The sequence below is a fragment of the Equus quagga genome, chromosome 9 (genome assembly GCF_021613505.1).
Source record: "Equus quagga isolate Etosha38 chromosome 9, UCLA_HA_Equagga_1.0, whole genome shotgun sequence".
Lineage (NCBI taxonomy): Eukaryota > Metazoa > Chordata > Mammalia > Perissodactyla > Equidae > Equus > Equus quagga.
Window position 1 is genome coordinate 26,345,867 of NC_060275.1, and position 24,099 is coordinate 26,369,965.

General features: G+C 41.9%; 1 protein-coding gene across 3 annotated transcripts in view; it reads left to right on the forward strand.

Annotated features, from left to right (window-relative positions):
• Nucleotides 1-24,099, forward strand: part of DYM (dymeclin) — a 364,500-nt gene that overhangs the window by 294,094 nt on the left and 46,307 nt on the right. For all 3 annotated transcript variants that reach the window (XM_046671418.1, XM_046671417.1, XM_046671419.1), the window contains one exon: nt 8,200-8,313. In XM_046671418.1, the coding sequence (XP_046527374.1) occupies nt 8,200-8,313 (114 nt within the window). The remainder of the gene's footprint in view (nt 1-8,199; nt 8,314-24,099) is intronic.

Below are 24,099 nucleotides of genomic sequence, written 5' to 3' on the forward strand. Positions count from 1 at the left end.
GCACAAGGAGTTAGACACGTGTTTTTCAAGTGGCCAAATTTCTGTTAGCCACTGGTACATATCCCTCCCGTCTAACTCATAAGATGTTACGATCTGGCTGAAGTAAGCAGCAGGACAGAATAGAATTACCACGCCAAACGAGGGACAACGTGGAAGACATTTCATGGTTGAATATAAGTAGAGAACAGAAGCAATGAGCAGTAGCCATCGTGTGAGAGAAAGGCAAGAACTATTTTTAACTCTAGACAGTGTAAAATTCGCATTAGCTTTCGTGTATTTCCAGACCTAACCATCCTTACTGAGCTCTAGACTAGTGCATTCAGTTGCTTATGTGACAGTCCCACAAGTATTGAACGAGATCAAGTCAGAATTCTTTATTTTCTGAAAAAAATTAAACAGAAAATGAATCAACTTTTTCTTCCTTATCTCAATAAATGACATCAACATCTACCTAGTTGCTAAAGCAAAAAAAGAAAAAGAAAAAGGAATGATGAGTGCGAGTTGAAGTAGAGGTGGGAAATTGCAGTTGTAAAGAGCGCAGTCAGAGAAGGCGTCTCTGAGAAGATGCACGTGAGCTAAGACTTGAAGGAAGTTGAAAGTGAGCCATGATATCGGGGATTAGAGTGTTCTAGGCAAAGAGAACATAAGGCTAGGATGGGGCCAGTGTCTGTGTCTCCCTCTTGAGCAAAAGATAGGCATGCTTACTGACCATTATAAAAGATTTGGATTCCCCAAGCTCAGAGTTCTATTCCTATAATATAACCTACTGCATGTGCAGGGGTCATCTGGCCCTCTTCAAATCACTCTTGTACATACTCGGGCTTGGGGAACCAGTGCAAAAATGCTAATGCTCTGGTCACTGCTGTTGCTGTGACTAACAAACTGTCCTTCATCACTGACCCAGTAATCTCCATCTTCCAGCATCTGTGAAATTATGACTGACTAACTTATTAATTTGCAAGTAGGATAAAATTTCAGACCCTTCACAGTTCTTGACAATATAAAATGTATAATATTAGTTGAAAGTAGACTGATAAATTAAAGATGTGTACTGTAGAGGCCGGCCCCGTTGCTGAGTGGTTAAGTTGGCACACTCTGCTTTGGCAGCCCAGGGTTTCTCTGGTTTGGATCCTGGGTGTGGACCTAGCACCACTCATCAAGCCACGCTGAGGCAGCGTCCCACATAGCAGAGCCAGAAGGACCTACAACTGGAATATACAACTATGTACTGGCGGGCTTTGAGGAAAAGAAGAAAAAAAAAGAAGATCGGCAATAAATGTTAGCTCAGATGCTGATCTTTAATAAAACAAATAAATAAAAAGAAAAAATCTATTAAAAAAAGATTTATGTTGTAAACTCTAGGCCAACCACACACACAAAAGAAATGGAGGTATAATTATTAAGCTGAAGATAGAGATAAAGTAGAATGATGAATTATACTCAATCCAAGGGCAGGCAGGGAAAACAGAATAAATAATAATGAAGCCAACAGAATCAACAAGCAATGTGGTAGATTTAAATCCAACCACTGTCAGTCATTACATTAAAAGCCTCAATTAAAAGACAGAAATTTTCAGATTGGATAAAAAGTAAAATCTAACTATGTGCTGTCTGTAAGAAACTCACTTTAAATATAAAGATATAAATAAACTAAAAGTGGGGCTGGCCTGGTGGTACAGCAGTTAAGTGCTCATGTTCAGCTTCAGCGGCCCAGGGTTCACTGGTTCGGATCCTGGGTGCAGACATGGCACTGCTTGGCAAGCCATGCTGTGGCAGGCATCCCACAGATAAAGTAGAGGAAGATGGGCATGGATGTTAGTTCAGGGCCAGTCTTCCTCAGGAAAAAAAAAAAAGAGTAAAAGAATGAAAGAAGTTTTATCATGCAAGCACTAATTAAAAGAAAACTGGGGGGCCAGCCCTGTGGCAGAGTGGTTAAGTTTGCATGCTCCACTTCAGCAGCCCAGGGTTTCATTGGTTTGGATCCTGGGCGTGGACGTGAAACTGCTCATCAAGCCGTGCTGAGGTGCCGTCCCACGTAGCACAACCAGAGACACTCACAACTAGAATATACGACTATGTACTGGGGGGCTTTGGGGAGAAGAAAAAGGAAAAAAGTAAAAAGAAAGCTGGAGTGACTATATTAACAGCAAAATAGATTTCAGAAGAAGGAATGTTACCAGAGATAAAGAAGGACACCATGTAATGATAAAGAGGTCAGTTCAGCAAGAAGACGTAACAGTCCCAAATGTGTGTGCAGCTAACAACAGAGAAGCAAAAACTGGTAGAATTCAAGGAGAAATAGACAAAGACATAATTATATTGGAGAAGTCAACACTTCTTTCTCAGTAACTGATAAAATAAATGGACAGAAAATTAGTAGTGATATAGAAGACTCAAATAATATTACTCAAATAATATTATAACCTACTTGATTTAATTGACATTCATAGAATATTCCACCCAACAACATCAGTGCACATGGAACATTCACTGAGATGGACCGTATTTGGGGCCATAACACAAACCTCAACAAATTTAAAATACTTGAAATCATATAGAGTATGTTCTTTAACCACAGTGAAATGAGAAACTAGAAATCAATAAAAAAGATATCTGGAAAATACTCAAATGTTTGGAAATTGAGCAGTACACCTACAAGTCAAAGAGAGGAGGTCAGAAAGGAAATAGGACATATTTTAAAGTGAGCAAAAACGAAAATGCAATATATGAAAATTTGTGGGACACAGCTAAAGCTTTGAGGTAAATTAATAGCATTAAATGTGTCTATTAGAAAAGAAGAAAGGTCTTAAATCAATGATAAGATTCCACATTAAGGAACTAGAAAAAGAAGAATAAATTAAACCCAAAGCAAGGAGAAGGTAGGAAATAATAAAGATAAGAGCAAAAATCAATGAAACTGAAAAAGAAATGGAGACAATCAATGATACCAAAAGCATGTGATGGGGGGGGCAGGGAGGGGGTCGCAGAGATGACTATAAAATTAATAAATCTGTAGCCAAACTAATCAAGAGGAAAAAAGAGGACACAAATTACCAATATCAGAAATGATAGCGGGGATATTGAAAGGATAGTAGGGGAATACTGTGAATAAGTCTCTGGCACTAAATTTGACAACTTAGATGAAATTGACAAATTCCTTGAAAGGCACAAACTTTCAAAGCTTACTCACAAAGAAATAGATAATCTGAATAGTTCTATATCTTTAATAGATATTGAATTAGTACTTAAAAATTTTCCAATGAAAACTCCAGGCCTACATGGCTTCACCCTTGAATTCTGCTGAACTTTTAAGAAATAAATAATACTACTTCAGTACAAACTCCACCAAATAATAGAAGAAGAAAACATTCTTCACAACTCATTTTATGAGGACATTATTACCCTAATACCAATACCAGGCAAAGACATTACAAGAAAAGAAAATCATGAATCAATGTTGCTAATGGATATAGGTGCAAAAATCCTTGACAAAATGTTAGCAAATTGAATCTAGCAATATATCCAAAGAATAATACAGCATGATCAATTGGCATGTATCCCAAGAATTCAGGTTTGCTTCATCATTCAAAAACTAATTAATGTAATTCACCACATTAGCAGACTAAGGAAGAAAAATCATATGATCATCTTAACACCTGTAGAAAAAGCATTTGACGAAGTTTAGCATTTCTGAGCCAGCCCTGATGGCCTAGCAGTTAAAGTTCGGCACACTCGTCTGTCAGTAGCCATGCCATGGCTCACACAGAAGAACCAGAAGAGCTTACAACTATACACAACTATTTATCAGGGCTTTAGGAGGGGAGAAAAAAGGAGGAAGATTGGCAAGAGATGTTAGCTTGGTGTGAATCTTCCTCTGCAAAAAAAAGAAAAATTTAGCATTCTTTCATGATAAAAAAAAAAAAAACATGAAGACGTCCTCCATCTCATATTGTTTAATTTTTCTGAAAATCGTAAAACTAATATAAATTTTTTGAAAGAGAAGAGTTATGCATAAATTCATCAAGTAAAAATAGAAGAGGTTTTAGTTGACCTTCAGAAATGTATTAAACCAGTGGTGATCATGTTGTTTTTAACCTACAGGCTTTCCTGGGATTTACTTTCAGTAGATGTCACTTGCTAGTCCTGTCTGGTTTCGGTAAGGTGACCTTTGCCACCAAACTTAGTTCTTAACAAATTTTTCACCTATGTGAGGCATAATATATACACACATAACTACAAAGAAGTGTTATTGATTGGATGGATTGTTGGTAGTAGTAACATGCATGGGTTTCATCCTTAAAAAACTACTTTCACATGTGTTATAATTGTTTCCTATGTGGTAGATAGGGCAACTGTTTCATTTCATAAATTAAGATACTGAGAATACACCTAATAATAACGTTAGTAGCTGACATTTCGTGAGCACTTGCCATGTGCCAGGCATTGTTCCTTGCTCTTTGTACTTTGCAGGTATTAACTTAACTTAATTTTAACAACTCCATGAGGCAGGCATTCTATTTGTCCTCATTCATAGATCAGGAAACTGAGGCTTAGCGAAGTTAACCTGGCTAAGTCTATAAGGAGAGCATCTAACACCTAGTAAGTGCTCTCAACCGCTGTATGATGCTGCATCTGGAAGAAGTTGGGTGTCTCACAAGTCACATTACTAGTAAGTGTCAGAGGCAAGACCCAAACCAGGCCTTCTGACTTAGAGCAGTTCACAGTCTACACTACCATGTTGTGTGATCTATTTAATTACAGTCATGCGTGGCTTAACAATGGGGTTTCTTCTGAGAAATACATTGTTAGGTGATTTCATCGTTGTGCAAACATCATAGAGTGTACTGAAGGGGAACAAAATTTGCCACCCCAAAATGTGTCTCTTTAACATGAGGATTATTTTAGGCTGATTATTTTTAAGAAACAGCAGACTCAAAGTTTTTCTTGTTACCTCCCCCTCATCTGCCTAAAAGAATTCAGATAAAGAAAACCTGGCTCCTCAAGCAAGCATCACATGAACTAGGTGGTAGACAGGGAGGACGCTAGAAAAGCCTGTTTGTTGTGCTTCTCTGGGTTCTTCTGTTTCTGTGTGGCCAAAACAAATACTTGTTTTCCAAACACTTGCTCCTTTTCACCTACCTGTGACTTGCCTTCTTCCCTTTGAGTCCCTGACTCTCCTCACCCCCAACATCTCCTTTTGTCTTTAGCCGAGGATGGTATTTAAGGTGAGGGCTTTGGCCATTTTGGCGAGTCATTCAGTTTTCCTGGGCTTCTCCCATGTATACATGTTATTAAACTTTTGTTTGTTTTTCTCCTATTAATGTGTCTCATGTCAATTTAATTCTTAGATAAGCCAGAAGAATCTAGAAGGGTAGAGGAAAATTTCTTCCTCCCCTACAGTGCTTACACAAACCTAGATGGCATAGTCTACAATACACCTAGGCTAAATGGTATTAATCTTATGGGACCACCATCGTATATGCAGTCTGTTGTTCACTGAATTGTCATTATGTGGCACGTGACTGTATACATATTTGATCTATATCTTGCCTTTGAGTTACACTAACGTGTCATTCATTCCCGTTTTACCCAAAGGTTTCACTTTAAATCTTTTCGATTATCAGCTATGTTGTGTGCAAACATTTTCAGAGGGAAAAACGTTATCTATTTTAACAGTTTTAATGGTTGCTATGGAAGTTGATGAAAGCTACATATCTCTTATAGTCATCATCATGAAATTTACTATTGTGTGCAAAATTCTAACCTAGAAGTAGGAAATACAGGTTTGTGTCTTTGAATGAATTGTTTTGCGTGCTTTGCTAGTGTTGCAAATGAATTTTGGGGCTAAACAACTTACACCTTTCGCCTCAAGTATTTTCTATTAAGAAAACTAAGCCTTTTGTTACAGAAGAATTGCTGGGGACAACATGATGAAGTAGAAGAAACGTCTGGGTTCCAATCCTGCGCCTTACACTGACCTGGCTAACCCTGCCCCAGCATCTCCCTCTGATCCTATTGAGTCGTCTGTAGGACAGAGATTTTATCAGCCTCGTAGGATTGTTGTGAGAAGTAATTAATGGTATATGTAGAGCACACGGCCCATAATAAACATGAGTAGATGTTCGTTCCCTTCCTTTTTGAACATCTGGAACATACCCTTCTGGAAGTGGTAGTTGTATCATTTTCTAAAGTGGTGTGAGTTTGAATGCAAAAACATTAGAATGTCAGCTTTAAAACAAACAAATGAGAGCCAGTTTGAAAAAGGAATTTACTTAGAAACTGAGTCACCAGCCTGCTTTGCAGCTCTCCTGGAAATGGGAGTTCCTTGTGGCTGAGAGGCAAGTCCATTTAGGCCGCAGAGTGAACAAAGCTAGACTATCATTGGGTTACTTTGTTCTTTGATGATGTGTCATGTAAGCACTGTCTCTCATGTGGGTTTGTAGTGTCTGTATTTGAATACTGTGTGTTCCGCTTAGCTTTGATTAGATGCGTTTTTATCTTGATCAGCAATCTCCAGAGTGGATGGATACACATCCCCTAGAGCTTGCACATACTCCAGAGATTGAAACGACAGTCCATAGAAGTATGGGAACAAAATATTAGACGTTTTGGGGCTGGCCCCGTGGCCGAGCGGTTAAGTTCGCGCGCTCCGCTGCAGGCGGCCCAGTGTTTCGTTGGTTCGAATCCTGGGCGCGGACATGGCACTGCTCGTCGGACCACGCTGAGGCGGCGTCCCACATGCCACAACTAGAGGAACCCACAAAGAAGAATGCACAACTATGTACCGGGGGGCTTTGGGGAGAAAAAGGAAAAAAAAAAAAAAAATATTAGACGTTTTATTTATTCATCTACAAATAAAGAGGTTTAGTTTTACTAGTTCTTAATATTGGCGTGGACAACCTGCCAGGTCTCTGTGTCAGCTACTGTAGTCCAAGAGTCCTGGGGAGGAGAGAGGAGGAGTTCCTCTTCTTGAAGGGCTTGGTGTGGGTACCCTCACTTTTTCATTCACTTAAGGTTTATTGTAATGCACATTATAATGGTTATGATATCTAGATTTAACTAAACTATTGCAGTATGTTTTCTATTTATGTGTATCTGTCTGCAGAGACTTAGTCACTGTATTATAAAAATCAATTGAAAAAATCATTTTGAGTGCATGCTGTGTCTAAACTGTATGAACAAACTTTTATCCCAGAATTCCCAAAAAGAGCTTAAAATCTGGCTTTGGAAAAACGAGACCCGTAGGCAGATGCTGAAAAACCAACCTGTCATTGACGAAATAAGCAACTTGCAAAGGAGCTGGTACCAGCAGACTGCCTGAGATAAATTATTTATCTGGACTCAGCAGCCATCGGCTGCCTTGTCTTCACTCATTGCCACAGTCTCTCAAGGCAGAAGCTTGTTAGGGCCCTTGTTCTACCTGGGTTCCTTTCCTTTCTAGAATAAAAGTATTTCAGTAGCATTTGTGTCGTATTGTGCACATTCCACTAGAATGGTTAGGAGAAAAGTTATTGTACTCTTGAACAATATTAATATTTATAATATTAATTATACTATTAATTATAATAAATACTAACATTTAGGAGAGTAACCTTGGATGAAAATTTATTAAAATGTTTGCAAATGTTAGTAATTTAATATAAAATAAAAACATTCAACTTTTATTTAAAAACAGATGTTTTTATATTTTTGCATGTCTGACTGTAAACACTTGTTATTTTCTTGACTAAAAAGGTATCTACAGTCTTCTTGGTTTATTAACATTGTGATTTTTAAATGATTTCCTAAAACATCATTTTAACCATTATCGTCCCGTTCCTTTCTTATTAAGCCTTTGAGAGTTACTGTTAAGCCTCAGTATTGACAGGTTTTAAACTTGAGCTTTTTCTTCCCACCTTCTGATGGCTGCTGCTTTCTAATTGAAGTAAAAACGCAAGGTGAGATAGCACAAGAAAGAGCAGAGCAGAAGCCTAGTTAATTCACCGAATGGATAGTCAGCCCTGAATACTCAGGGATTGGCTCTGATTCGGCCATCAAACCCTTGTATAGGGAGGACTGCATTTAGGAGAGCTAGTGAGTTAAAAGCCAGGTCACTCTAAGAAATAAAATTATGATAGTTTGGCTACCATGTGAGAAAGGCATCTACTGAAAATAATCTCATGCATCTGCTTGTTTAAAAAATAACTCTTTACATTCCAGGTGATCACCTTCTTTAGCTCAAGGTTGCTCCAGGCTGGAGCTGAGCTGTCAGTGGAACGGGTCCTGGAAATCATCAAGCAAGGGGTTGTTGCCCTGCCCAAAGACAGGCTGAAGGTAAGACTGGCAAAGGAAACACGTACTGCGGTATCTATCCCTCGACGTAAGTACTAGTGTCTGAGCAGGCTCTACTCAGAATCATGCCACTTACCCAGTACTTGCGCTAGAAAAGGCTCTTTAAATATCGCCTTCTGCACACTGTATAGGTACACGGAACTGGGATGAAGAAGGGTTCTGACAGTTTCCACAAGAAAATAGCAAGAGAGCGAGTAATATCTTCACACCACTGCGTGTCCTTTGAGTAACCACTGCATATGCTATGAGTAATTCATATACTATGAATAAAGGAGCACCTTATTTTTTTTAACCCTGTGAAATAAGTTAGTCTTGTGGGTATCATCAAGGGTTGATGGGAAGGTGGTGGTGATGAAGATGACTACAGCCATAGCTATACTTACATGGTGTTTACTCAATGCCATGTGGGGTTCGAAGTGTCTTAGGTGTGTTCACTCATTTGACCCTCACAACAACCCTTTAAGGGAGGGAGTGTTGTCATCCTAATTTTTTAGATGAGGAAACTGGTGCACAGAGAGGTTAGGTAACTTACCAAAGCCACATGACTAGAAAATTATGGACCTGGGAGATTCATACCCAGGCAGTCTGGCTCCAAAGTAAGTCCATGTTCATGCTCACCACGCTGTTTGCTGCGTGCTTGGACATGGCTATGGGCAGAGAAGGCTTCAGGGAAGAGGTGGGGGAAATATTGTATTCAGAAGGCATTTGCATTTGTGTGTTAGATGTGTTCCTGAAGTGATCTCATGGTATAAACTCATACTTCAAGACTAATTTTCCCATAGGAAAAAATGGAAAGGCCCTATTTTTTCAGGGATGCATGAATGTACAGCCTTATAGCCTATTTTTACTTTACTATTTCTTTTTAATTTTTTCCTACATTATCTTTAGTTTTTTGTAGAGTGCTCATTCCTAATTTAACAACACAAGGCATCATAGTGGATGTTTGGCCTTCTTCATAGTGTTTTATCACAACTAACTTCTGTTGCAAAGTTTCTGTTTTGGGGGCTGTGTTTTTCAGCACTATCACTAGAACCAGTGCTTAATGAGCGCTGGAGAGATATTGTTGTAGGATGTGAAAATATTTTCAGTTATTACAGTGGAGTTTGTAAAACAGCAGCACGTTAGTCATCATATCCATTCTCAGAAGCTCCACGGCACGTAAACAGCAGTGAGATTCACCCAGCGCTGAGCAAGGGCGGCACCACCGTGTGGCAATAGCACAAAGCTGATTACCATTACCGGGACCCTGAAGATTTGACTTTACTCTATTCTTAACAATTCTTTAAATGTTGGGAATTCGTTATTATTGTTATCTCCATTCTTACGTAAAGTAAGGGCTTGGGGGTTTTTTGTACTATTTCGAATTTTCTTGAACTATGCCATATGAACTGGTACAAAAATCCATGAAGATAAGAGTGGCTGCTTGTAGCCAGTGATGGATCTTGGTGTCTAAGCTAAGTTGAAAAAGCAGGGGAACAATCAGGAGACTGTAAGAAAAGGATCACGCAGTGGAGTCAGGGAAAGGGGGATTTTGATGAGATCAGAGAACTGGCATGGTGGAAGGAATAGAGATTGGATTAGAGAGCAGTATAGTTATACTGAAGAGGTCAGAAGTGGAGCAGATCTTGGTGATAACATGGGCTAGATTTGGCCATGAGTGGTGGACTGAGGTGATATGGATGTGAATGAAAGTCAGTGTGATTGAGCCAGTTAATGGACTTGACGCCAAGGACGGGTCATACACATGGGCCTCCTAGGCACCCAGGGTGGTAAGCCATGGGGTGGAGAGAAAGACTGTGAGTCAAATACTGCAGTAAATGGGAGAGTAGCCTAGAAGTCAGTAGGTGGCAGCTACAAGGATGAGAAGCTGGGCTCAGCCTTATGTGAGCAGAGCTTTTTGCTTAAAGGTAGAGGAATAATAGCCAAGGAAAGCCAAGAGGACGCCAAACCTACTCCAGACCCCGAAGGCTGTGGAGTGTGAAAGAATGAGCAGCATCTCCTTTCAAAGGCTCCAGGGGAATCCGTCCTCAGGGGAAAGCCAGATTTCAGTTAAAGAAGTAAGGAGGTAAGGCTTAGTGAGGTTGGATCAGGGGAGAGAAAGCACAATGCAACATGGGGACAATTACAGGAAAAGATGGCTGACTGGAGAGCCTCATGTGTAAGGCAATGACCAGTGATGAGGAGGACGTGTGACTTGTTAGGTTGAAGCTTGCCACAAGATTCCTTCGACACTGAAGAAGTCTTTGTCAGGCGCCTGCTCTATGACAGCCATTGCTTTAGGTGCTTGAGTACATCAGTGAGCAAAGATCTCCGCCCTTGCAGAGCTCGCAGTTTAGCAGGAGGAGACAGGTAGTGAACTATGAGCATAATAAATAACAGAGGGATGCAGTGTACTAGAACGGGGTGAGTGCTCTGGGACATAAAGAAAAGATGCAGCAGGTTAAGGGAGTTTGAGATTCTTGGGGGAGGCTGTGGTGGGAGAAGGTTGTGGAATTGCAAAGAGCGGTCTGGCCGACAATCAACAAAGGTAAAAAGGAGGTGAGAGAGTTCAGCATGCTGATTCAGAGGAGAGTCCCAAGCAGTAGGAACAGCCACTGAGAAGGTCCTAAGCTAGGAGGATGCCAAGCATGTTGGAGAAAGAGCAAAGAAGCCTAAGCACCTAGAGCTGTGTGAACAAAGGAGAAATGATTGGGGGTGAGGGAGTACAGTGAAATGGGGAACCAGTACACATTTTTGAGAAGAGAGTGGAATGATGTGGTTTATATTTTAACAGGATCAGTCTGTCTGCCATGTTGAGACTAGACTATAGGGAGACAATGAAAGCAGAAAGACCAGTTGAAAAATTGTTGCTTGACTGGGACCATGGTGGCAAGGTGGAAGTGCCAATAGAGTTAGTCCAAGAAATTGTCTGGTGGGCAGAGGAGAGCCTTTAGGCCTCTTAGGAGACAACTACGGTCTGCATTGATTACAAAAGCTTCAGGGAATGGTGGCTAGAACATAGGTTCTGATGGACTGGTTAGAGAACCGGTCTGCAAGTATTGGAAGAGTTGTTTATGGAAGTGGCTTTGAACTTGATCTGTGTGGTCTCAAGGACAACTTCCAGACGTTGGTTGACCGAGTCTGTCATGGTTAGAAGCCTGGCTCTGCTTTGCTAAATGTTGTGTTGCTCGATAATGTGTGTGGGTCGATATGCTACTAGTGTATAGAGGCTGTCTGTACTAGACAATCAGAGGAAACTTTTGGATGCCACGCCTTAAGACAATCTTGAAAACTTTCAGAGAATCACCACAATTGTGAAAGAACACAAGGAGTGATCAGAGGAACTCATACTGTTCTTACTAGCCTTAAGAAGGCAAGATTCGAGCAGAAGAGACTTGTCTTCAAGTACTGGAAGAATTGTTTATGAAAGCAGATTTGGACTTGTTTCTTGTGATCTCAGGAACAGGACCATTTGGTAGAAGCTACATACAGGGACCTGCATTTCAGTCCCATATAAGGGAGAACTTTCTAACAGATGGAATTATTTAGAGATGGAATAGACAGGTTCCATCTTAGATGCAGCTCTTATATATTGGTACTAGCTGGTTAGAGCAGTGAATGGAGAGGGATTCTAAGGCTGGATTCAGGTTCAGCAGGAAGAGTGCTGAGATCCATTAGCAATGCCTGCTGTTGGCAACAAGAGCAGAAAGTAGGGAGCACGTGTGTGATTATTTGCCATTCCAATTGTAAAGACTCAACTATTGCTTGGGAAATCCAACTATGTGACTTTTAAGAACCTTTCCATTCCTGAGAGTGTAATTCTGGTTATGCATATACAAACTTGTTCTCCACAAAGCAGGAAACTGCCTCAATTTTTGCTAACAGATTTTTCTCTCAGAAGATGTGAGAAACAGTAAGGGAAAATTAGTAATCTTCGAGTATTTTTTATGAGAAAGAGTACATTTATGACAAAGAGGTCACCTTTCAGTTCCTAGTATCAGAGGGCATAGTCAGATCTGTATGCCAGAAGAAACATAAATTGCTAAAAGTTGGATGTGACTCACAACAAGAAAAAGTATGGTTCAGGAGGGATGGAGAACTAAAAGGGGGTTGACTGCTCAGTCTCTGATCGCCCTGTGCGGACAAGTGTGAGAACTGCATTCGTACTGGAGTGTCTGTTGTCAGCTCTGCATCACCGTCACCCCTTCTCCAGTCTCCTCCACGTCACAGAGTAAACGCCGGAATGCTCTTCCGGAATCCTCCCTCCTCTCTCTGTAGTTCTGAGTGAGAGTCTGCCAAAGAAAGGCTTTTGCATGAGATTTGGAAGGTTGAAGAGAAGAAGAAACCGTTATTCTCCAGAGGCAGCTCCTGCCCTCCGCCTGGCTTAGTGCTGTAGACGGCGAAGGTTGTTGATGGCTCCCCAGGGACTGAGGTGCGCAGTGACTTGCAGTGAGCTCTCGAGAACCATCCACTCCACTGCAGAAGACTGTTCTGTTGCAGCGTCCCTGCTCTTTGCCTACCTCACCCTTTCCAACAGTTGCAGAAGCCTCTATTTTGCATATGAAATCCTTTCTACTCGAGTTATAAGAGTAGCTTCTGTTTTCCCTGCCAAACCCGTCAGGGAAAAGTAAAACCCCTGATTTCAAACAGAAAGGAATTTGATATAGGGAATTAAAAAATCTTTGAAAGACTGGGAACGCCAAGTTCAGGGAAAACCACTGCTGGCTTTCAGGAAATCAGAAGTGGCAGGAATGTCATCACCAATGGCCTGCAGCATCGTGCGGGGGTCTGCAGGAAGATTTCTAGAAGCCACTGGCAAAACTTTACTTCTGCTGAAGCCCACTGGCCTGCCTGCCATTGTTAGTAGAGCAACAGTGACCTCTGTTTCTCTTCTACCTTCCGAAATACACACCAGTTCTTCTCATTGCCACAATCTAACCTAAAGCCCTGCTAGAGATATTGTAGGAGATGTCGTTTCCAGCTTTCACAAAATCCTGCGCTACAGGGGATGGCATGAAAGGGGAGAAAGGTGCTAGAGTTTCCAACAAGCATTGTGTCATAGGGTGGAAAGAAACTGAGGAAGCGGTATGAGATGCTCCTTGATAAGCACGGATTTCTTTTTCTTTTTTTTTTTGGCTTAAAAAAGGAAAGGCTTTAATAAGTAGAAGCAGAAAGAGACCAACCTTTGGGGTTGATTTGATTCAGGGACAACACAGTATCAATCAAGACAGCTTTTCTTCATCCTTCTGCTTTACCTTCAGGAGTGTTAACTTCGTCTCAAAACTGCACTCCTTTCAGTTATAATGTCAGAGACTACACACTTCTTCCTTCACGTCAGTGGGGGGAGAGGAGAGACTCCCTGTTCCTGTCTCTTTCTCCTTTTGTGTCTGTTAATAATTGCTTTGTATATTTAGGTGCTCCTATGTTGGGTGCATAGATATTTGCAAGTGTTACAGCCTCTTGTTGGATTGTTCCCTTTATCATTATGTAGTGCCCTTCTTTGTCTCTTGTTACAGTTTTTGTTTCAAAGTTTATTTTGTCTGATATAAGCATTGCTACCCCAGCTTTCTTTTCTTTGCCATTTGTGTGGAGTATCTTTGCCCATCCCTTCACTTTTAGTTTAGGCATGGATTTTTAAAAGGATATGCACAAAGGTAGAAGGAATGGGGTGTATAGAGGCCAAATGGAATGGAGTGGCATGAACCTACACAAATGTTATCAAAAGACTCAAATTAGAAAGGGACTTTGATCGTCTGAGGGGAGAAAGCGAAGAAAATAAGAAGTCGTGAGCTTTCGACATGGGAGCGGTGGGCAAGGTGCTTGATGATCAGTTGGTTGATCTATGCATTCTCCCATTTTCAAATACTACTTTGTTTGTTTATTTTACCTACTTCGATGAGACTAATCTCAAACTGGAAGAGTATATCCTTTAAATAAAATCGAAAGCCGAGGTAAGTAAATGAGTGCTAAAAGAACTGCCAGCACTTTTAATCTTAAGGTTCAGATAACCAGTTTCTCAAGATGCTGGCAGATATAACCTGTCAGTAAAATTTGGGAACTCCAGCTCCATAATAATCGTAATCATAATGCTGCAAGACAGTTTTCTAAGCACTTTATCAGAATTGGTGCTATTCTTATTGGCCTGATTGTCTAGGTGAGGCAGCTAAGGTGCAGAGGGGTTTAATAACTGCGCAAGTGCAAAGCTGGACTTCACACCATGGCAGTCTGTTCACCACTGTCCTCTACCCTCTTCTCTTCCATGCTGGTAAGACCATGCTAGGGACATTAGGTTCCATCTGAGCATCACATTAGTGAACTAAGCTGTGTGCAAAGGCAGGTGAAGTGACAGTAAAGAACCAGTAAGTCACACGAGGTGAGGAGTAGTGGATAAATAACTTGGAGAAGAGAGGACCTCAGGAAAATATAAAAACTGTGTTCAACTACTTTAAGGATTATACTATAAAAGAGGAATTAAGCATTTCATTTTATACTTTAGGGCAATGGGTAGAAATTAAACCAAGACAGGTATTAATTCAACCTAAGGAAATGTTTTCTTTTTTTTTTAAGATTGGCACCTGAGCTAACAACTGTTGCCAATCTTTTTTTTTTTTTCCTGCTTTTTTTCTCTCCCCGAATCCCCCGAGTACATAGTTGTATATTTTAGCTGTGGATCCTTCTAGTTGTGGCATGTGGGACGCTGCCTCAATGTGGCCTGCCGAGCAGTGCCATGTCCATGCCCAGGATCCGAACCAGCGAAACCCTGAGCCGCTGAAGCGGAGTGCGTGAACTTAACGACTCGGCCACGGGGCCAGCCCCAGGAAATGCTTTCTGACAACTGAAGTTGTTTAGGAGTCCATATGTGGCTTCATGGAATAGTGAAGTATTCACAATAAAATCTGGATGGTAAACGGAAGCAGTCCACCAGATGGCAAGGGAACTCATCCATAACCTAGGAAAGAAGACTGAAAGAATTTCTATGATAAAAAGTTACATTGGATGATCCCAAAGATTCCTTGTAACTCATGAGTCTAGAATTCTAGCTTCTAAAACTCCATGAAGAATTTTTATATAGCAGAGCTCTGGTGACATCATCCTTCTATTCAAAAATCTTTAGAGGTCAATGCCCTGTTGCTACCTGATAAAGTTTGGGGTCCTTAGGCTGGAATTGCAGACCATCCACAGTCTAACCCCAACCTGCCCTGCTCGTCTTTTCCCTCCATACTTCCCCTTATCTACCCAGTGGTCCAGCCAGAACTACCTCTGTGCCTTTCGCTTCTTCTTTCCTGTATTTTTGGGTGTGCTTACAGAATTCTTTGTTCCAGTACACCAATCCCCCAATTTTTTGCTTTTGGCTTATCCAAATTCGTAGACTAGTGGTTAAGATTCAGCACCCTCACTTGTTCTATGGATTATAATTCAGTACTATCATTTATTTATTTTCTTGCTCAAATTGTCCTAGCCTTGGCCAGTGACAGTTCCTCCAGGTTGGCCCCTGTGTCCTTTGACATGCCCACATCTAGCACTTCTGTACTTTTTGATGCCACAAGACGTTCCAGACTCATCTTGTGCTTTTCCTGCCCCAGCCCTAGAATCAGCCACTTGTCCAACGAGCGCTGCTTCGTTTTTTTTTCAAATGCTATTTAGGAAACAGGAACTGGGCACTAGGCCACCTTCTTAGAACTTTCTGTGCCTTTCCACTCATCCGTCCTTCCCCCATCTCCTTTCTCTTCCGTGGACAGCTAATGCTGCTTCACTCTCCTGTCATACCCAGGTGCTTCGCTTTTCTTTCTGTCTCTCACCTACGATAAACCTCAGCTGCCTTCTTTTGCCTCGTCTCTCACTAATTGTGTCTTTAGTCCATTTCTTCTACTTATTCCAATCCAAGGCTTTACTTTCTAATTCCTTTAGTGAATGCTCCTGGCCCAAGAACCCCTCCACAAACCATAGCAGATACTGAAAGTTAATTTTGTAGTTCACTGTAATACTTACCTTAAAGCAAAATGAATTAGTGCCCAGGCTGTTGTTTGAATGTTAATATGTTGTTCATGTGTTATACTACGTTTAGAAAGAAAAAGTCCTCTATATTTGAGACAGAGACATATGAATGAAAATATAACTCTTTGTTTTTCAGAACTATGACTAAATAAAGAGAGAAATTAATTGATCTGTAGGAGGTCCCAGGCCCATTAGCTCTTATTTAGAGCAAGATCCTATTGAGGCCAAGGTCATGGGTAAATCCCTCAAGTGAGCCAGTTAATTTTGTCCTGAAACATAGCAGGAAACTGTACTCCGACTCCAGCTCACCATCTCACTGTGTGGTTGTAAGAGGAACAGATGATGGAGGATATCCAGTTAAGAAAAAGAGAAAGCAAGCCATCCCTAGTACCAGAAAGGAAACTAAAATTCTGTTTATTCCCAGATGGTGAGTCATCCTCAGTTGGTTTAAATGATAGCACATTATTACCACAGATGTTACTAGAAAAAAAGGCTGTTTATCTTTATAATCAAGCCTTATTTCAATTATTTTAATCATCTTTTTGGATTGAGTGTTTATAATAAAACGAATCACTTAAGACCTCTAGAGTTTAATTCACAAAATACTGCCGTATCTAAAGTTGATTGAAAATTCAAGCTGTGTGTTGAATAATATTTGTATTAAACCACATGACAGTACATTATAGTCTTTTGGGTGGTTTCACTAATACACGCTGATAAAATAATTGCCGGGTATGTAATAATAGCTTTGTATGCAGGATTGATGTAAAAGAAGTTGTTTCATTGGAAATACTATTTTAGTAAGCTCTTTATGAAGCTTCCTACAGTGTGTACTTACTGATTTGTTCTTTCTTAAAATATAAATTAAACATTAAGAAAATTCAGAGCTCTTTTCAACCACCTTTTTGGTTAAGAGGAGCACAATGCCCCTTACTCATGAGAAATTAGCCAGCTAATGTCAACTGAAGAAGGTGAGCCGAAAGTTTTCCAAGTTTCCCTTACGTTATAGAACTGCAGCCAAACTTGCAGAAGTATCATTCTTCCAACTTCGGGCAAGTAAACATTAAGATCTGGAAGCCCATGGCATAGTAATTGACTTTCAGCTGAGTATTTTTCAATCAAATGTTATTTGACATTGCCTTCTAAAATATTTGTGTAATATCCTGCGTGGGAATATATACTCTCTGGATAAATCTGTCTATAGAGTTAAACAACTTGGCTGTTCAGAGTAAATAGTATTAATGTCATTCTAAACATCCTCTTCTTACTGGTATGTCATGAAGTCTGGGAAAGGCAATACCAGGTAATTAGTTTTTTTGGACCATCCTACATAAACAGAGACATAAAGAACAGGCTCTGAAATCCTAAGTTGCTTATTTCTCCTTTGGGGTTTGGAAGGAAATAAATAAAGTCAGTGTGTCCTCCAGGAGCAGAGTTGGAAGCCACAGCCCAGAGTTCTCACTGTCTGCGTCCACAGCAGGACATGTTCCTGGCTCCCATTTCACTTACTAGCGAGCAAACTGAATGTCATGATGATGGATCAGAATTCATCTAGGTCTGTGTAGGTTCTCGTACCACCACCATGCCACCTCATGGTTGATTATGTAAAGCTTCCAGATTCCCTCGTCTTCGGTTTAGTAAATTACCTGTAATTTGAGGATGAAGAATTTTACCATATCTAGTGTTTGAAAATTAAGTCATGCTTTTCAGGGGGAATTAACCAGAAGATAACGTCTCTTTTAGTGTAAATAGGAAACTGGGGAATAATATAAGTTACTGACATTAACTGAACTTTTCATTTTATTCACTTAAGATACTTGATAAATCATAGGAATTAAAAGTGGATAGCCAGTTTCACACTAAATGATTTTTAGAGCCTCTTTTAGAATGTTTTGTATCCTCTTTTTATATCCTCTTTTAGAATACTTTCCCTGTTATTAGTTGAGAAATGTAGAAAATTAACTGAAATTTCAAGAATTTTTTCATAGCTTCTTAATATTGACCTGTTTTAAAATTTGCCCCTTTCTCCTGTTAGGAGTCTCTCCCTGCCCCTAGCCCAAGTGTCTTTTGTTTCTCTGTCAGTTCTCTGTCTCCAGAGCACATTGCTAAGTGCCACACTGGTGTGCCCACCTGCTGTTGGATGGCCCCACCTCGGAGACCCATGGGAACCAACACTGGGCATGTCCACAGTCACGCTCTTTCTCTGTCCTTCTCTAGCTGCTCTCCTCGTGTGTTTATACCCATGGACATACGACTAGCCAGCGTCCCTCCTCTGGCTCAAAAGAACCTTTAGACCCCAAGTTCTTTGAATTCTGATTATTTCCCACATCTCTCCTTTCTCTCCACATTGCCACTCTCCCATTTTGCTTCTCCACATCTCATGCAGTCTGTTAGCATGGCCTCCCAAATGGTATGCCCCCTTCCACGTTCTGCTCCTCCCAAGGCCTCCTTAGCCCTGTAGCCAGAGTTGTCTTCACTGTGCACCCTGCTCTGACCAATGTGTGAGGCACTTCGTCGCCTAGCTGCTGACTTATCTTTGGTTCTTTTTTTCCTACGGATCCTATGCTCCAAACTGCTGGCAGATCTCCAGTTGGACAATATTCTTGCACATCCATGTCCTCCTACATGCTACTCCTGCCTTCTTCCTCCTTTCCTTCCGGCTTCTCACAGCTTCATGTCTTGTCTGTCAGATAACCTGCTCATACTTCAAGTCACAGCACAGGCTTTCCCCTTTCTATGAAGGCCACCCTGATTCACCCAGGCAGACTTTGGTGGTTCGTTTTCCATGTTCCTATGGTACTGTGTATGTCCCTGTATATCCCTCCATTATAGCAAAAAGCATCCTGCAGCACCTAGCTCGAGGCCTGGAACCAAGCTCGTTCAATACATATTCACTGCATAAATTGACTTCTCCCCTCCTCCTCTTGATTCCTTATGTCTCTCTTTCCTCTCATCAAAATATTGATTTCTCCTTTGATCCTTCAAATCTCCTTATCCATTGCAAAGCATTAGAGCAAAGCATCAAAATAAGTTACTCCTACCCAGTGAAAAGTGAGGATTTTCTCCACAGCGTGCTCTACCAGGGACCCATCGGCCCGGGCTCTGGGGTGGAGAGTGGGAGGGTTAGGGCTGTGCCCTATGTAACCACTAAGTTCTCGCAGCCTGTTGGTTTTCCTTTATTTTGCCCTGTTGCTACCACCTGTGTACCTCTGTGCTCAGATTTGAATCTCTTTTATTCATTCACCTGCTCCTTTCCTTAATTTCCATCATCATATACAAATAATACATTATAATTTTTAAGTGTTGTTTGACTGTTTATTCCATCCACAGCTAGTCCACTTTGAACACGACATTACTAGGGTATCATTTGGGAAATGCAGGTGGATAAGACACCAACCCTGCCCCCAAAAAACATATCACACTTCAGGAGAGAAGAGCACACACTTGCAGAGATCACTGACAAAGCAGGGCAATTTATACTGTGTGTCAAGTGAGTGGTATAGAAGTTAAGTTCTGGAGATCATCCTCCAGATGACCTGGAGGAAGAGGGAAAGGAGACATCATTGGGAAGGTTTTAAGGACAAACATGGACTCAATCTTCTCTGTCTTGAAGGAATGGTAAGGTTTCCATAGGTTTCCGTAGGCTGAGATGAAAGAGGAGAAATCCAGGCAGAGGAAATTATGGGTGAGTGGAAAAGAAGACCCAAGGCAAGTTCAGCTTAGTGTCCGACTAAAACAACAGGACTCCCGTAATTTCTGCCACCAGATTAATGTGGTCTTTGTTATTTAACAACACACTAAAGTCATTAGACTAGTGGCTTTCAAACTTTTTTGACCATCAACCTCAGTAAAAAATACATTTTACTGGGGCTGGCCCCGTGGCCGAGTGGTTAAGTTCACGCGCTCCGCTGCAGGCGGCCCAGTGTTTCGTTGGTTCGAATCCTGGGCGTGGACATGGCACTGCTCGTCAGACCACGCTGAGGCAGTGTCCCACATGCCACAACTAGAAGAACCCACAGCGAAGAATACACAACTATGTACCGGGGGGCTTTGGGGAGAAAAAGGAAAAAATAAAATCTTTAAAAAAAAAAAAGGAAGAAGATCCAAGATGGCGCCGTGAGTAGTCCTCTTTGTCTCCCCCCCTTCGAGTCTACAATTATTTGGACACTTATCACTTGACAAAGGATATCCAGACAGCATCTCAGGACGTCTGAGACACCCACGCGACTATACATCGGAAGGCGGACGGACTTTCCTCCGGGAGGATGTGGAAATAGGTGAAAACTCTCCGACCCCGACGAGCAGCCTAGTACCCGCAAGCGGCTTTCTTCCAACGGACGCCCCCAGAGGATCTACACACATCTAGGGCAGGAGCGAGCACACAACAGAGGAGCGACGGTGGAAACAGGTGACCAGAACCCTACCTAAACCCCCCGCAATTACTCCTAAATGCAGAGGGAAACTTTGGAGTTGCACACCTGAGCCCGCGGGGAGAGTCTCAATGGCGGGGAGACCCCGCCTGGTGCTCGCGGCGCCCGGAGGGTCCCAGAGAGAGTCGCGGAGGGTACGGAGGTCTCCCAGCTGCCGTTGCCCGCCCTGTGGGAGTAGGGATTGCCGGAGATCTCGGAGAGGACCGGGGCTGGGGGAGGTTTCAAAGGCCAGCTCTGCGACCCGGAGGGGAAGCGCCGGAGTTCCGCCCGGGCAGCAGACAAAACTCTCTGTCTGCCATTAGCAGAGGGGCCACGCCCAGCATTCAGGGCTCCGGGAGAGGCCCGGAGAGAACCCCAGAGGGCGGGGCGACCCCCAGCTGCCGTTGCCTGCCCTGTGGGACTAGGGATTGCCGGAGATCTCGGAGAGGACCGGGGCTGGGGGAACTTTGAAAGGCTGGCTCTGCGACCCGGAGGGGAAGCGCCGGAGCTCCACCCGGGCAGCAGACAAAACTCTCTGTCTGCCATTAGCAGAGGGGCCACGCCGAGCATTCACGGCTCCGGGAGAGGCCCGGAGAGAATCCCAGAGGGCGGGGCGACCCCCAGCTGCTGTTGCCCGCCCCATGGGACTAGGGATAGCCGGAGATCTCGGAGAGGACTGGGGCTGGGGGGAGTTCCAGAGACCCAGCTTCGTAGCCTAGGGGGAAACCCTACAGGCTCACAGCAGCCTTAGGGAAAGCCTCTGCACAGCACCAGTAGAAGGCACCCAGCCGCCAGCCACAAGGCTGGAAGACCCCAGGGCAAAAGCAGCATAGCTAGGTGAACTAACCACAGACTGTAGAAGATGCCAATAGCTCTCCTGCGACCCATAGAGGACAAGTGAGATTTTGTGGGTGCCGACAGCAACGGAGCGACAAATATAAGTGATCCCACCCCTGGCCGCTGGAAAAGCCCATAACACCGTTGCAGACCCCAAGGAGAGAGCACATCTAGGTGGGCTGCAACAGTAGGCACCAGCAGCCTGAAGCCCCCCTGTGACGGCCCCCACGGCAGAGGAGGGAATCCAAAGGGCCACTGTGGCTACGAAGAGGGGCCCAGGCCCAGTTAGCAACTACGGACAGGGTTCCTGGTTGGTGCAGTATAAACAGCTGCTCCCCCACCGCAGCAGCTGAAACAAGTGAAAGGAGCAACTAAACTCTATCTACATGCGGAGGCACAAATCAACAACATCAAGCAATATGAAAAAATACATTAAATCTCCAGAACAGAAAGAAAGTAACAAATACACAGAAAACAATCCCAAAGAAAATGAGATATATAACCTAAATGATGATGACTTCAAAACAGCCATCATTAAGATTCTCAATGAGTTAAGAGAGAATTCTGACCGACAACTCAACGAGTTCAGGAGCTATGTTACAAAAGAGTTTGATACGATTAAGAAGAACCAAACAGAAATATTGGAAATGAAGAACACAATAGAGGAGATTAAGAAAAATCTAGATGCACTGAACAGTAGGGCCGATAATATGGAGGAAAGAATTAGCAATTTGGAAGATGGCAATATAGAATTGCTGCAGGCAGAGGAGGAGAGAGAAGCAAGACTTAAAAGAAATGAAGAAACTCTCCGAGAATTATCAGACACAATTAGGAGATGCAACGTAAGGATTATAGGTATACCAGAGGGAGAAGAGAAGGAGAAAGGGGCAGAAAGCCTATTCAAAGAAATAATGGCTGAGAACTTCCCAAATCTGGTGAGGGAGATGGATCTTCAGGTGACAGAAGCCAATAGATCTCCAAACTTTATCAATGCAAGAAGACCAACTCCACGGCATATAGTAGTGAAGCTAGCAAAAGTCAACGACAAGGAGAAAATACTAAGGACAGCCGGGCAAAAGAAACTAACCTACAAAGGAACCCCCATCAGGCTATCAGCAGATTTCTCAGCAGAAACTTTACAGGCTAGAAGAGAGTGGAATGATATATTCAAAAATCTGAAGGACAAAAATCTACAGCCGAGAATTCTCTACCCAGCGAAAATATCCTTCAAATACGATGGAGAAATAAAAACTTTCCCAGATAAACAAAAATTAAGGGAGTTCATTGCCACAAAACCTCCTCTTCAGGAAATCCTCAGGAAAACCCTCATTCCTGAAAAATCCAAAAAAGGAAAGGGGCTACAAAACCAAGAGCAGAGGAGATAAGTAGAAGGACAACAACAGAGAGTAGCAGCTCTACATCAGAACAGATTAAACCATGGGACGAAAAACAAAGGAAACTGAAGAAAACCGGAAAACAAGACACAAAATGGTAGTGGTAGGCCCCCACATCTCAATAATCACTCTAAATGTAAATGGATTGAACTCCCCAATCAAAAGACACAGAGTGGCAGGATGGATCAAAGAACAAGATCCAACAATATGCTGCCTCCAGGAAACACACCTCAGCCCCAAAGACAAACACAGACTCAGAGTGAAGGGATGGAGAACAATACTCCAAGCTAATAATGAACAAAAGAAAGCAGGTGTCGCTATACTAATATCAGACAAGGTAGATTTCAAAGAAAAACAGAAAAAGAAAGATATAGAGGGACAGTATATAATGATAAAAGGGACTCTCCACCAAGAAGACATAACACTTATAAATATATACGCACCCAACACAGGAGCACCAAAATTTGTAAAGCAACTCTTAATAGAACTAAAAGAAGACATCAACAACAATACAATAATAGTAGGGGACCTCAACACACCATTAACACCAATGGACAGAACATCCAGACAGAAAATGAACAAGGAAATAATAGAATTAAATGAAAAATTAGACCAGATGAACTTAATAGATATATGTAAAACACTTCATCCAAAAACAGCAGGTTACACATTCTTCTCAAGTGCACATGGAACATTCTCAAGGATTGACCATATTTTGGGAACCAAAGCAAACATCAATAAATACAAGAGAGTTGAAATAATATCAAGCATCTTTTCTGATCATAATGCTATTAAACTAGAAATCAACTACAAGAAAAAAGCAGAGAAAGGTGCAAAAATGTGGAGACTAAACAACACGCTTCTCAACAAACAATGGATCATTGAAGAAATTAAAGAAGAAATCAGATTTTATCTGGAGACTAATGAAAATGAGAACACGACATACCAAATCATTTGGGATGCAGCAAAAGCAGTCCTAAGAGGGAAATTCATCACAATACAGGCTCACCTCACTAAACAAGAAAAAGCTCACATTAGCAACCTCAAACGACACCTAACAGAACTAGAAAAAGAAGAACAAACAAAGCCCAGAGTCAGTAGAAGGAGGGAAATAATAAAAATAAGAGCAGAAATAAACGATATTGAAACAAAAA